Source organism: Miscanthus floridulus, unplaced genomic scaffold, assembly GCF_019320115.1.
Source record: "Miscanthus floridulus cultivar M001 unplaced genomic scaffold, ASM1932011v1 os_1094_3, whole genome shotgun sequence".
In the NCBI taxonomy this organism is placed as follows: domain Eukaryota; kingdom Viridiplantae; phylum Streptophyta; class Magnoliopsida; order Poales; family Poaceae; genus Miscanthus; species Miscanthus floridulus.
In genome coordinates this window covers 5,186-20,000 of record NW_027097517.1, presented here as the reverse complement: position 1 = coordinate 20,000, position 14,815 = coordinate 5,186, and the positions used below count along the sequence as shown (strand labels likewise).

Sequence of the window (14,815 nt, the reverse complement as noted above, 5' to 3'; positions counted from 1 at the left end):
GGTAATTGGACCTATTATGTTTGTGATGTCGTGTATGTGAGGTATTGTATTCACGATGTGATATATATGTGTGGGATTGAGTTTGTGATGAGATGGATGTGATATATATGTGCTATATTGTCTTTGTGATGCTTCAGATGTGATATATATATCTTTTATATGCTGTGTTTGTGATTATAGAATCAAAAAACAAAATAAAAAAAAATAATTTTTGAGGCTTTGCCGGGTGCCCTGGCCCTGGCACTCGGCAAAGCTGGGAATTCCTTTCAGAATTCCCAGCTTTGCCGAGTGCCAGGGCCAGGGCACATTCCCAGCTTTGCCGAGTGCCAGGGCCAGGGCACCCGGCAAAGTTTTTTCAAAAAAAAATTCTTTGCCGGGTGCCCCATGACCTGGCACCCGGCAAAGAAATTACGAAAAAAAATAAAAAACTCTTTGCCGGGTGCCCCCATGGTGCGACACCCGGCAAAGAAATTATAAAAAAAAATAAAAAAATCTTTGTCGGGTGCCTCCCCGGCACGGCTCCCGGCAAAAAAAATTAAAAAAATCTTTGTCGGGTTCCTCTGACATGGCACCCGGCAAAGCGAGGGATGACGGAGCCAGCGTCGTAACGACCACTTTTCTTTGCCAGGTGCCGGGTGCCCGATTAAAAGCACCTGGCAAAGAAATCTTTGCCGACTAACTTTTTGCCGGAGACTCTTTGCCGAGTGCTGCACCCGGCAAAGGCTTTGCCGAGTGCAAAGTAGCCTTTGCCGGGTGCATTCGGCACCCGGCAAAGCGCCTGAATCCAGTAGTGACATGAATATTTTTATGTCACATGAACCAAAATGCCCTGGCCATTCAGCCTTGACCCGGGGAACGGCTCCCATCAAGGCAGCCCGACCATGCGGGCGGTGTAGCGGCTGGACCTGGACGCTCGAGGACGTACGTGATGGCGGCCAGACCAGTGGAGGCCGGAGGGCGCGCGCATTGGAGTGAAGGCGCCCCTGCACGTATGGTGGATTGGTGATGCGGAGGCCCGCTCGGTGGCCTCGAGCGGTGGCACCGCCCTGGGGCGTGGGGGTTCTCTCGGCCGAGACAGCGCAGAGCCGTAGAGGCGGCCAGCCTCGCGAAGATGGCTCGGGACACCGCTTGCCCAGCATTTCAGGGCGCGCACGGCCGGCCGCCGGTGCGGGCTCGCCGGGTGGCTTGTCGTTGGCCCGCTTGCCTGGCAAAGCAAGTGCGACCGGCGGCCCCGGAGAAGGACGACTCAGCTCATCCCGCGGCGGTGCACAGCCCCCCTCGGCCTGGCCTGGAGGAGACAGGAACGTGGCCATGATGCGCTCCCTCTCGTTGATCGAATGACAAGAGACGTTCCGGGCGTCCTTGGCGACCCAGTAGTACATGACGCCGTCGGTGGTAAGGACACCGGAGTCTAGGTGGCATATCTCGCGCCGGGGGATGGCAAATCGCAATGGCACGTCGCGCCATGCCAGCCCAGCGTTGCTGACTCCGCCTTCATTCCCAGTGCAATATACAGCCTGCAGGAGACGTTGAACCCGCCGCTCCGGTCCAGGTAGCAGGGGAGGTACTCGGTCATCGGCTCGGGGGACGCGAAGCGTAGGCCTGATCGCCCCGAAGTCTGCCAGCCTGATATATAACCCGGTACACAGAGTGACAGAGAACCATGTAACACGGTTAGTGTTGAGATTGGATGGTGGTGTCAGTTTAGGCATCAAAATTGAAGTGTCATATATATAGGGAAATCCGAACCCTTTACGGCTATGGAATAAATCCCGCATTATAATATGGTTGTCAAATAGAGAATTTTCTGGAATAGCATCCCCTTGCACTGTTGCACATTGGGGATCATGATCCAGCTGCCATTGCGGCTGTCTCACTGTTGCATGAACACGCTTTGTCCCAAGGGCGTGCAGAGAGATGCTGTGGGCAAGGGAGGATTTAGAATCGCAAAGCATGTAATATTAGTGTCACTGCCATTTGATGCTATGGTCAAGTGTATCATTGCCTCTTATTATATGTACAATAACTTTTCATCGATTTCACGTAATCCATTGCTATCACAGGTGACAGCAATACTAATACTCTGGATCCGCCCGTGGTGCTGGTGTTTCTGTCCTCTATTATAGCTTGACAACGCTGCACACACTCCTCACATGCTTGGATGCTTGCCAAGCACCCAAGTCTGATCCTGTCCTCCCTGGCTGCTTAATTAACACTTGGCCGGGTACAGATTAAATGATGGCCTAATGATGACCAAACGATAGAAGGGAGGAAGACAAAGGTCTGAGACACTGCAGTGGAGTTGAATAAGGGAGGTGCGGATGAACTGGGCTATGTATATATGTCTTCGGACGCTCTAAAGTTCGTAGATAACAACCTTTGTAATAATATAAGAATCAATTAATCTAGTGAACTCTATAGACATATAGACATATACATACATGCTGCCGTGCTGGAGTACTATGGGTCCAACACTTCCTTGTGTTTTGGAGTGCTTTTACCAATACCTGCACATTTAGAAAGTACTTCCTCCATGTCCCTAAAGAAAGTCATTTTGGATATCGACGCGGTCTCAAAACTAACTTTGACCACTATTTTTTGCTATAAATATTTATAAATATAGTCAATTTATACTTTTATAAAACTACATTTTAAGATGAATCTACTTACATCACTTTCGTATTTTTAAACTCAACCCAAAAGAATTTATTAGTAGTCAAAGTTTAAAATGTTTGACTTAAGATACTTCAAACTTCCTTTAGGAACATGGAGGCAGTATACATTAGTCTTGTCCTACATGCGGTCTCCTATAGTGGCACTTAATATTTATTAGTCTCAGTGCACAGTTTCATATCGTTGTTTCCAAGACTGTCATGTCATATATAATGAAATAAAACTTGGATAAGAAACCCACTCTCAATGAAAAGTTTCATTCTATTGGTTCGTAGGCATTTAATTTCATGACTCATAAAGAGTTAGTAATCGTGGCAAGAGAGTTCCATCTCCATAAAACTCATTTCTTGTCTCTCTTAAATGCATTGCCATGTCATAATAGGCTGTGTTCGCTGGTCTGAATTGGTGGCTGGTTCAGCTGAAGATGAATGGGCCGTCCGGCCCAGGCGTTCAGCTGCCCAGGCGAGCCGTTCGGCTGACCCAGAAAAACCAGCTCGCGCCCTCATCACGCTCCCCCTCTCGCATTCGCTCCCACGCTCCCGCCGGCGAGTTAGGGTTGTGCCGCTCCCACGCTCCCGCCGCCGACGCGTCGAGTTGTCGCCCGCCCAGCCACTCCCGCTTCGCCGCATGGCCGTCCGCTGTCCTTCTCCTTCCCCCCCCCCCCCCTCCCCCCGTGCCAGAGACGGAAGGCGCCATCCACCTGGCCCGTGTCGCCGTATTCGGTGCGGGCTTGCCCTACCAGATCCTCCGCGTCGTCCTCGCCGTGTTTCTGGACAGATCCACCCCCTTCGTCGGATACGGCCTCACCTCCAACGACTTCGGTAAGTACCCGACTTGCTTCAACGTTCTGCCGATTCATATGTTTGGTGTCCTTTCTAGATCTGACTTGTAGTCGGTGCATACAAATTAAATCTGTCGTTTCCTATCCCATTTTGCCTACAAACTAGTAGATCCGCTTCATTAGGGTTCAAGTTCCTGCTCACAAGTGTGGTTGCCTATGTACAGCCAGATTGTTAAGGTCACATAGTACTTGCACATCCGCAGTATTGAGGGTTAGTATAAACGCCATAAGTTTGTACTGTTTTTCTTTAGACATGTTTGAAAGCCCATCTTTCCTAGCATTGATCTATCTCGCTAATGTGTACAAACACAGGTTTGAAAGCCCATCTTTCCTAGCAGCTGTAAGGATAGTGCTAGTTGTACCATAGAAGTTATTATACCCAAAAAAAAGAAAAAAAAAACTAGCGCCCGGAGGTCCACATGCGGGCATCCAGTTCACGCGAATAACCACGCCGTACACGTTGCGACCAGTTAGTTGTTTCTGACTTCCTGTGAATGAACTCCTAAACCTTCTAGGTGTGTCCGATTAGTTGTTTGTCTAATGGAAATCAGTGCTATGTGATTGGTATTTCGTTCCCTGGTTGGGTGCTGAACCTGAACCTAAAAGCTGATGTAAAGACTTGTCCTGGTATTTGGCTCTCTGGAACTACAGAAAAAAATGAATCAACTCTCGAACTGCACAGCAACTGTGGTTCATTCTTGCAAGATGGTTTAGACTAGACATGGAATTTATAGTGACACACCTGTTTTGTGTGTGTGCACATTTCTGCATCTTCATCGAAGTCTCAGTTTTCCCGGCAGTTTATACTGAATACTCCTATTTTCCACCATTTTGTCATTCAAGAAGGTACAGCTGAAAGTGGTGAGTGTTATTTCTACAACTCGGGAATAGTAGTAGATGGCTGGCATCTGCTCGATGCATGATGCATGGTATGAATCATACAGTTGTGAAAAGTATGATGTGACGTTTTCTGCATAAAGATGGACATCTTGTGGATTCTTTAAATTTGCAATGATCCTCATCATACAGCTTCCATCTTTCTGATAGATTAACATGTTCACCATGTAGGTGTGCACTTTCCAAGTTTATATACTGGCACCGTCGTCAACAGCTTCCTGCTCCCCGCCGGAATCACCCTAGTACAACTTGCGTTCCAAGCGCGTGAAGCGAGAAATCAAGGAAAGTCCACAATTCTGTCCATTGCTTCGTGTTTGAGTTGTTTCGTTCTTTCGTTTAGTTTTTTCGGTACCGTTACTATGCCCACCCACAAACGACAATAGCCCTTCCACGTTACAACAGATGCCTCCGAAGCGTGCAAGTTGGACGGAGGACGAAACCAAGCTGTTGCTGGACCTTTGTCTTCAAGAGAAGAAAAAGTGTAACTTCAATTAGCAGGGCCTCACCACGGCTGGCTGGTCCAACATTTACACTTACTTCCCCCGTTTTGATAAGAAGCAGTGCAACAACAAGCTAGTTTACCTCAAAAAAGCCTACCTAACATGGAAAGAAGGGCTTACAACCACTGGGCTTGGGAGGGACCCCCATATGGGCACCATTGCTGCTGATAGTGAGTACTAGGAAACTCAAGAAGTTCTGCAGCCCATGAACTCGGTATGTCATCTTATTACAAGTTCTGATTAGATATGATATACTGTATGACATATGCCATCCTTTTTATTTATTTTTTGCAGGATGACAGTCAGCCTGAGGTACTACGTGGTAGGCAACCGCGGTTCCTTGACCAATTGGAGGCACTGTTTGGGGACCGCAACCGGAACACCGGCTGCTTTGTGTCGGCTGGTGGCATTTGAGACTCAACGCCTCCTGCTGTTCCGTGGAGGCTAGACTTAGGCGGCCCATCCAGCAACCATTCCGGTTCTAAGAGGGACACCAGGGACCATGTTGTCAACAGCCCAAAAAAGAAGAAGAATTGCAATGTGGGGGAGTACATTGCCCGGTTGTCTGAGAGCATTGCTGCAAGGAGCGCATCAAGGGATAGGGAGCGAACCCGTGAATAGGTGGAGGTAGACGAAGCTATGCAACTTTTATGAGAAGATGGTGTGCCAGCCACTTCAGACATGTTCTTCTTGGCAACGGATCTGTTCAATAACTCAGTGCCTCGGCGGGTGTTTAGAAACCTGCTGGCAACCGAAGAACGGATGGCTTGGCTGACATATCAAATGAACAAGCACCAGAAGTAGTTCATCAGCTAGGATGTTGAGTTTGGCATCAAGCAACAGTGGCATTTCAGTGTTGGCATTTATCCTTTAGATTCGTTGTTGTCCTACTTGTAGTGAGGTTTCTGTATTGTAACGGGGCCTGTGGCCAAAAACCATGTTTCACATTCTTCTTCCCGAACTCGTTTTAAGTTGTTTTATGTGATGTATTTGTTTGAGTTGCCAAAGTTTTTTTGGTTCTTGAAGCTAACACATATGTCACTGTTGCCATATGCTTTAATTGTTCTGCATTTACAGAAATCATAACCATTTACTTATGTTGTAGGAATGTCAGGGACTGCTTGTAGAGAAACTCACTGATTGACGAGGTTGAAGGTGTGTATCCTTAGAGTTCAGTAGGTTATGACTGTTTAGTATTTTAGTTTCTGTGAACTAATCTTGAAGTGCCTTTGTTCAATTTCACATATGCATGTTCGTGGGTCCGGGTTTTTTTCCTAGCGCGTGATTTGCAGCTGAGAGAGGATCAGAAGAGGGAACAGGGATTAACTCTCCGTGGTCGCAAGCTTCCTGACGTCCCCTGGTTGATTCAGTGCAAATCATCCAAGCTTCTGGGTCCTAATGGCATCCAATGGTACTGATTTTATATCAAGTATCACCTTGTCTTGCTTACTGGCTTTCAGTCCACATATATCAAGTAAATATGTGGACTGAAAACTGCCTATCTAATATTAGATGTTATTTGTGCACATATTTCATTTTGTGAAAACTGCCTATCTAATATTAGATGTTACTTGCAACCAATTGGAACATGGACAACAACGACGAGGAAAGTCAGAATTCAAGTGAAAACAACTTCAGTGAGATGGTGAATGCAGCTATGCCTGCTGGTCTAGCAGTTGCGCACATGCTGCATATACCACCACAAGGTAACCATGTTATCCAAGTGCCTGAGCTTACTGGAAGACAGTGGGTAGACAAGCTGTTGTCAGATGTTGGTCGTTGCTTTGAGAACTGTCGAATGTGGCCTGAGAGTTTGGTTAGGTTGCATAGCATACTAACTGATAGCTATGGCCTAACAGGGAGTAGGGAGCTTGAATCAATAGAAGCTTTAGCCATGTTCTTATGGGCATGCGGTACAAATCAATGCCAGAGACAAATGCATGAGAGATTTGGGAGGGGGTTGGGGACATGTAGCAAGATATTTTCCCATGTTCTGGCAGCCGTGGCTAGGTTTGTAGATGACGTGATTAGGCCTAAGGACACTAGTTATTCAGGAGTGCCGCCTACTTTGGTGGAGTACACACCGTTTTTTGATGGCTACATAGGCGCCATGGATGGCACGCACATAGAAGTCATAGTTGATAAAGGAGTCCGTGATAACCACATTAATAGGAAAGGAAAGACAACCCAAAATGTGGTTGCGGTCTGTGACTTCGACATGAGGTTCACGTATGTCGGGGCGGGGACAGAGGGTTCCGCTCATGATATGCGGGTGAAAAGAAAGGCAGAAGCCGATGCGTCTTTCCCACATCCTCCGTCAGGTTAGTTGGAGCTTAGTCTGTTTGGTTGTGTCATGCATGAGCTAATTGGATGCAAACTGATGCTGTTCTATGAATTTATGCAGGCCGGTATTACCTGGTTGACTCCGGTTACGCACTTCGACCCGGGTATCTGATGCCGTACCCAAATAAGAGGTATTGGGTGAAGGAGTTCGAGACCAGGGGGCCTGCAGATGCATAGGAGTTGTTCAACCGCCACCATTCGAAGCTGCGTAATGTCATAGAAAGAACATTTGGGGCAGCGAAAGTGAAGTGGCAGATGTTGAAAGGCGTACCCCACTATCTGGGGGTCAAGCAAACCCAGATAATCATTGCTCTTTGTGGACTACACAACTACGTGCATGAGATGGAGGGTCAACAGCAACTACGGTGGTTCAGGCAGCCGACAGACCTTGGCCCTTTGAATCAAGTGGCAGCTATGGCGTTGGGAGAACCTAATGACATGGAACATGTCCGCGAGTGGATAACATATGGACTTGGACTAATTGGAAAGACAAGGTTAGTGAAACAATTTCAGTTTGTGGAATGTTATCTGTTAAGTCATGTATTTGTCATCCTTGATGCCTAGTTTGGCTCTAATGAAGCTAGTTTCACATGCAGGTGAAGTAGTTGCGTACAAGGTGCCGCAGGTCCAGTAGTAGAAATTTGTTTGAGGTATTACTACTAAAATCTTTGTCCAATATCTATGCTTCCTTAGTGTTTTTGTAATATGACAAGTGGATACACAAGGTGATGCACATTGACACACTTAAAATTAACTGCATTTTGTTTTAGCAATAACAACATGTGCTGCCGACACATAAGATGGGTCAGCACCTATACAAGGCTATATTTTGTAGGTTGAGTGTCACATGCACATATTCTTCACAGAGTTGTTGCATTATCAAAGAGAGTTCAAATGGTTTGTTTCTTGTCTTGTTAGTTATGGAAGGGATAGATGGAGATGATTGAGGCAAGTCAGTTTAGAAGGGTTTATTTCAGGGTGTTGTACTCTTGGCCCTTGGGAAAGAATCTAAAAGTGTGGGTTGTAGGAAATTGTCAGTTCTTTTTTGTGGTTACTTACTCATAATAGCCTAATAGATAAGTGACCGCCGATAAGCTTGCACTATGATTCAGCTGCACCCTGCCTGCTTTGCTATTTGTGAACTAACTGAGATGATCAACCACCTGGTCACCTTGTGTTTTTTTGCATGAGAATACCGGTCTAGCAGTAACAACATGAACTTGTTGTTACCATGGTGTGTAGTAATTTCCCAGCAGGATCACTACACTGACTCGACTATTTTGTTTATTTGTGAAGTACTGCAGAGTAGCAATATGTTGGTTTGAGTTCGCTTTAATCATTTCAAAACCCTTAGAATTGGTACCTTGAACTCTAGATGCAAGCGGTGTACTGATTTGTACTTATGTTTTTCATTTCCTTCAGACATGTTATTCCAGAGCAAAGCTGGTGGTTTCATTCCTTGCTGCGTCGATGGACCAAGGGAAAGCTCGGTCAGCGCTGGAACGACAAGGCATAGCATTCCTTTGTGGCTTATAAGCTAGACTAGTCACTTGTGCTCATGTATGTCATGGATTTGTGTGAAATTATGGCCAGCAGCAGCTTGATCAATGGTTAGGATTTTTTTTGTTTGACCATGTATCTGAATCTGCCTATGTACATGGCTGTTTAATTGTTACGTAGCACAATCAGCCTTGTTTGAATTTCAAATCGAAATGCATTTAATGTTGTTGTGGGGTCATTTTTTTGAATTCACTTCCTTGCTTATTCAGTCGGCTGAATGTGCAACTGTTGGCTAGAATGAGGAACTGTGCCGTCCGTTCAGCTCCAGCAGGTTTCAGACAAGTTCTTCACCAGCCGAACAAGCCCATAATTACCTATTGGGCAACCTATTTAATGCAGATAAAACTATCATGAAACTTCTACTGACAGACAACATGAACAATGAATTTTTGTTTAGGTTGTCTCGTTGCAATTAATAATTCTTTAAATTGTGTATGTGTACAAAAAATACTGTTGTGGACCGTGACAAAGCATTTCGATACAAGTATAATATATTTTTTCTATAACCATTTGTCAACGTGTGGACACTACATCAATATTGTTTCGCTAAAATTTGGCTTATGCTGATGCTTATACTGATTTGTTGTGAGAGAAAAATATTATCCGTTTGTTAAAAAGTACTACAGAAATAGTACTAAAAAAACAGGACCATTATTGTTTCGTTGAAAAGTACGGTCAGAGTAGTGACGAAGAACGACACTAATATAGACTCATATTTACAGTCGGATTCTTAGATCTCCAATCGATAGGAGAAAAAGTACATGGCTGCTGCGCTGGCAACTTTGTCTGGTTCGCATGCTCGCGCACATCCATCCACAAGTGCATGTGCGTACGACTTCTCTGTCCGATCCGTTGGCCAAAACGGAATATATAAAACATGTTACGGTTACGGATGTCAAGTCGTGGAACGGCTTTCCAAACTCTGTGCCCGCGCGCTCGATCAGCAGTTGACGCACCACCACTGGCCTGCCTGACCCTAGCTTGTAGGCAGAGCTAGGGCCACTGGTGTTGAGAGAAGCTAGCTAGTGAACGTAGGAGTACCTCTTTTCTTTGATAAACGGAAACCGAGCATAGTATACTAGGGGTGTTTAGTTCACCCCAAAATTTAAACTTCGGCACTATAAAAAAAAATTCTTCGTTACATCAAATTTACGGTACATACATAGAGTACTAAATATTGACGAAATCAAAAACTAATTGCACAGTTTAGTTGTACTTTGCGAGACGAACGTTTTGAGTCTAATTAGTCAACGATTGGACAATTACTACCAAATACAAACGAATGATACAGTACCGCTACAGTACATTTGGCGGCGCCAATTCATGCACCTAAACGAGGCCCTAGTAGTAGTATTATGCCCTTACTGAGAAACATCCTCGTCACATCGAATCGTGGGGCTCTCGAGCCATATGGCAATGCAATAAGGGGGTCCTACTAGTACATCATATAGATCTACATAATCTGTCACTTTACAGGATAGATGTCCATCAACTATGTGGGACAAGTCTTACCACTTGCATTGTAGGTATTCCTCCAAACCTGACACTTGCATAGTGAATTTTTCATAGCCAGACATACGATGTGGCTAGCACTTCTATCATTTGATAAGGCATTTGTATCGGTGGTTGTATATATATAAAAAATATAGAGTGGACCACTATTCTATGTGACCTATCATTGTCCCTTGTTATAGAGAAAGTGTGTATGATGTAACCATAAAACTAACACAACTAAAAGTTATCTCATGCTACGTAGAGATCAAGAAGGTGTCATTGGAGCCAAACAACCATGAAATGTGGATAGAAAATGATCAGTTTTATGTATATGTTGATGTAGAACTGGTATTGGCAGAAGGGGAAGAGGTAGTCATGGATCGAATTGAGTATTATGCTGTACGGGACCTAAATTATTGGCTATCCACCACTAACAATCGAGAGGTTTAGCCCAGGAAAACAACGACCCGCTCCTGTTTGACCACCATTAGAACCATGTACAACAAGGGGTTTTCTGCACTTGGACGGTTGGATCTGCCGATATCGATCAGAATGATCGGAGGTCACCAGCAAGAAGCAGTAGCAGGCCAGTTAATCTTTGGCGGCGCATGCAAGTGCATTGTTATTATGATTTGATGAGATAGATGGTCAGCATATCTTTATTTGAAGGTTCATGGCACGGTACGGTGCAGTCCTCCTACCATGGTTAGAGGCTTAGAGCGCGTGTGCGAGCCCCGTTGCCCAATCATAGTCCTGTTTTGAGAGACAGCGAAGTCTAGCAGTGCAGTTTAATCTATGAAAAGGGTAGGATATTCTGTGATATTACCAGATTTTCATGGTTAATTGAACTGCATCTGAGGAGAGAGTCCGATAATCCCCACATGAACTGATTCATAGCTAGGAAACTAACACTCTGGTTGCTGCAGCAATAAGGTAGACGTGCCGAATAGACTGAGGGGCTGTTTGGTGCGGCTCTGAGGTGCTCCGGCTCCTCAATTGTAGAACTCCTAGCCGTCCTATAGCAGAGAGCCAGTTGAAGCCTCAAAAACCAGCTCCGACGGCTCCTTCATTTGGGAGTTCAATTTTTTGTTCCTATTGATGGAACGGCTCCTCTCTACAGTCATGCATAGGGTTCAACAGTACACATGCAGTTGAAGCCGGAGCCCTTAGGACCCACGTCAAAGAGGCCCTGAATGTGCTTTTGTTCTCCAATATATGTCAGACTCAATGTGCTGTTGTTCTCCAATATATGTCAGTATCGCACACACAATCTTCCAGCCTGTAACATTGGTGTATATTGTTTGTAGAGTTAAATGCATCGTAGATTCATTAATTTTTTGTGGTGTATCATCTAGGTCCATCAACTTTTAAACTATATTTTTTGGTTTATTAACTTTTAGTAGTGTGTCATTCAGGTCCATCAACTTTCAAACTGTATTTTTTTGTCCATTAACTTTTGGTGGTGTGTTATCCAGGTCCATCAACTTTAAAATTGCATTTTTGGATCCCTAAACTTTTTAACTGGTTCACTGTAGGTCCATACCCCTTCGTTTAACGAATAGATCGGATGTGGCACGTCAAATAAGCAGCTATCGTGGAGTAGGCGATGAGTCCATAGCTCCTCAAGGTGTTCATGGAGACTTGTCTAGCAATAATTCAAATGTAGCGGCTGATAATTCGTTAATATCCTCTGGTCTTAAATTTGGGACTATTATTTTTAAGGATAAATATATTATGGACATGGAGAAATTTATAACTATTGGACTGTCATCAAAGATATTTTATAGAGGTGCCTTATTATTGCATGAAAATGAGGAGAAAATGAAGCCAACAAAATACATCATTACTAATTTTAAAGAGGTGGAGATCATCAATGGAATTTTTCCAACGTGATTAGCATCCTTGCCGTAGTATTTTATTATTTTCATGCATTAGTTTCCTATCCAGTTGTGACACACAATCTTTTATCTGGCATCTAGCTTTTAGTGCCTAAGTAAGTCAAATTGGTGGCTGCGTTTGGACGTGCCGTGCATGTTAGCCGAATCAGGGACTCAGGATCAATTGGTCCTAGTTGGGCTAGTGGAGTCCGAGTTTTGCTTGGGTCAGGTGGCCTGCGTGCCTGTACCTGTGGTCTTCAGCCTTGTACTGGATAGATTAGATTGGATTTTATTGTGGAGTTTATTCCCCGTCGAGCCGCCGCTCGAAAAACCATAGACGGTGGTCCCATCAGGTTCTTCGTATTGAAGATTATCTCCGGATGGTGATCTCGTCCTGTACTCCACGGTGGCTGCTTTTTTGGCGTGCCATGTCACATCTATTCACTAAACAAAGGGGTATAGACCTACGGTGAACCAGTTAAAAGGTTTAGGGACCTAAAAATATAATTTAAAAGTTGATGAACGTGGATGACACACCACCAAAAGTTAATGGACCCAAAAATACAGTTTGAAAGTTGATGGACCTGGATGACACACCACCAAAAGTTAATAGACCCAAAAATGTATTTTGAAAGTTGATGGACCTAGATGACACATGACCAAAAGTTAACGAACCTACCGTGCATTTAACTCTTGTTTGTATGAGTGAGTATAAGTGCGTTTTTGTGGGGGTGTTCGGTAAGAAATTACTCAAGCAACAAAAGTTTGAACACAAGACAAAGTTGTATTAATTTCATGATCATACTATACATGTCAGATGGGGTATTTATATGGCCCCGGTCTTCGTATTTTACATAAAATAACTATTTTACCCCCTAACTCAAATATTTACATCCCTTTAGTACTTCTAGGGCAAAGTGGTCATTCTGCACTACTTCAGTCTTCATTAATCAGCAAAGTCTTCATGCGCCGCTCACCTCTCTCCCCTGTGATGCTGACGGCCTAGCCCTAGCTATCAGTCGCCTTCTTCCTCCCCGTGACGTCACTGAGCCAGACTCGCGCGCCGCATCGGTGTCCGCCGTTGCCATGACTCCGCCTTGTTGTGCACCCCACGTCTCCCCAGCCTTAAATACCGACTCCCCGCATCGTGCCGCCTCCATCCCGACCCTTGGAGCAAGCTCCTATCCCGCCGAGTCACCGCGCCAAGCCACAACCCTAGCGCCATCCACCGCTGCCCTGCCGAGCACTGCGCTGCCTCCGTCCGCTCCACGCCGCGCCTTAGTAAGATGACTAGTTGAGTTTGTCGCCTTCTTCTCTACTTCCCGGTGCTTTTCTCGCTTCGAATCGAGGCCCGTAGGCCGTGTTCCCCGTGCGCTGCTCGTCGCCGTCAATGGCGCCGCCGGCCACACCGGTCCGCTCTCTCTCTATGATCTATTCCTAGCCGTTCAATCTTGATCCAACGGCCGAGATTGGTCGGTCCCCCTTCAGCCGGCAATCTTTCAAAGGAGCCCCTGCAGTTTTACATAATAGAACCCACCGTCCCTGCACTTTTTCTAAAGAACCCCAGTACTTCTTCTTTATCATACCTGTCGTCCCTGGCTCAGTTGAAAATCTGATTTTATTAATTTAAATTCTAAAATCAAGTTCTAGCTATTCACTCAATTTACTCAATTTAGAAATTTCTAAACTACTCATGCCTTGTTGCAGCTGTCCTTTTAAATATACATTTGCTTAATTATTGTTTGTTTTATCTCTTCCACTTTCCCTGATTTGTGTGCGTTGCACTGGCCGTATCAGGGGATGGGCAGGGACGCCACTGCTGCCTACGTCATTGCAACCCTGGGAAGCTGAGGCAGCTGATACATCAAAGCAAATCAGGACGCCATGTGCGTATGATGCTACAAACCTACTCAATCTCAATGACACAATATAAATTTTTTGTCAAAGAACAAATTGCCATAGCCAGCAGATTGGTTGCAAAGTTAGTTGCAAGGCCTGCTCGCCAAGAAGGTCCAATATCACAAAGCCCACAATCTTTACTATACAGTTCCCATGGTGTCTAAAAGTGGAATTTTTGCACACTAGAAAAATAATTGAGGTTCATTTGTCTATATGAATCCCTGTTTATTTGATTTTATATAACTGCTACAGGAAAGCTACTCAAGACCACGGGTTAAATCGAGAGTTCTGGAAATGTTCTGTCAGATTATTGATGCAACTCAAGAAATTGAGGTTGTCTACCCTTTTAATAAGATTTTTAAGGTAGTGAAGTGACATGTATATCATATAAATGTTATTTTCTCTACATTAAAACCGTTTTTATTATTTTTTATTCTACTTATAAGATTCACAAAATTCGATAGTGACACTGCTTTTCCTTAAAATGACATGAAGATCTGAAGTCCTATTTTACAAAAGTGAGAAGCACTTTGAATCTTCTCATGAAATACAGAATCTACTTGGATGCAGCAGCGATCTAACGAGCATATCAACAAAAAAGAGGAAGCACCCATGTATTTTTCAGCTCCAAAGATTGATCATATCTATTATTAGTAGCAGCACTGAAATTCTTTTTTCTTACCATCAGTTAAATTTTATCGCTTTCCATTGTTTGATATTGTTAGCCAGCA

General features: G+C 44.6%; 1 protein-coding gene across 1 annotated transcript; it reads left to right on the top strand.

The window, feature by feature from the left end:
* Positions 1-6,499: 6,499 nt before the first annotated feature.
* Positions 6,500-7,431, top strand: LOC136533678 (uncharacterized). Its single transcript, XM_066526220.1, has 2 exons — positions 6,500-7,232; positions 7,316-7,431. The coding sequence occupies exons 1-2, from the start codon at positions 6,500-6,502 to the stop codon at positions 7,429-7,431; spliced, it is 849 nt and encodes a 282-aa protein (XP_066382317.1).
* The last annotated feature ends 7,384 nt before the right edge of the window (positions 7,432-14,815 follow it).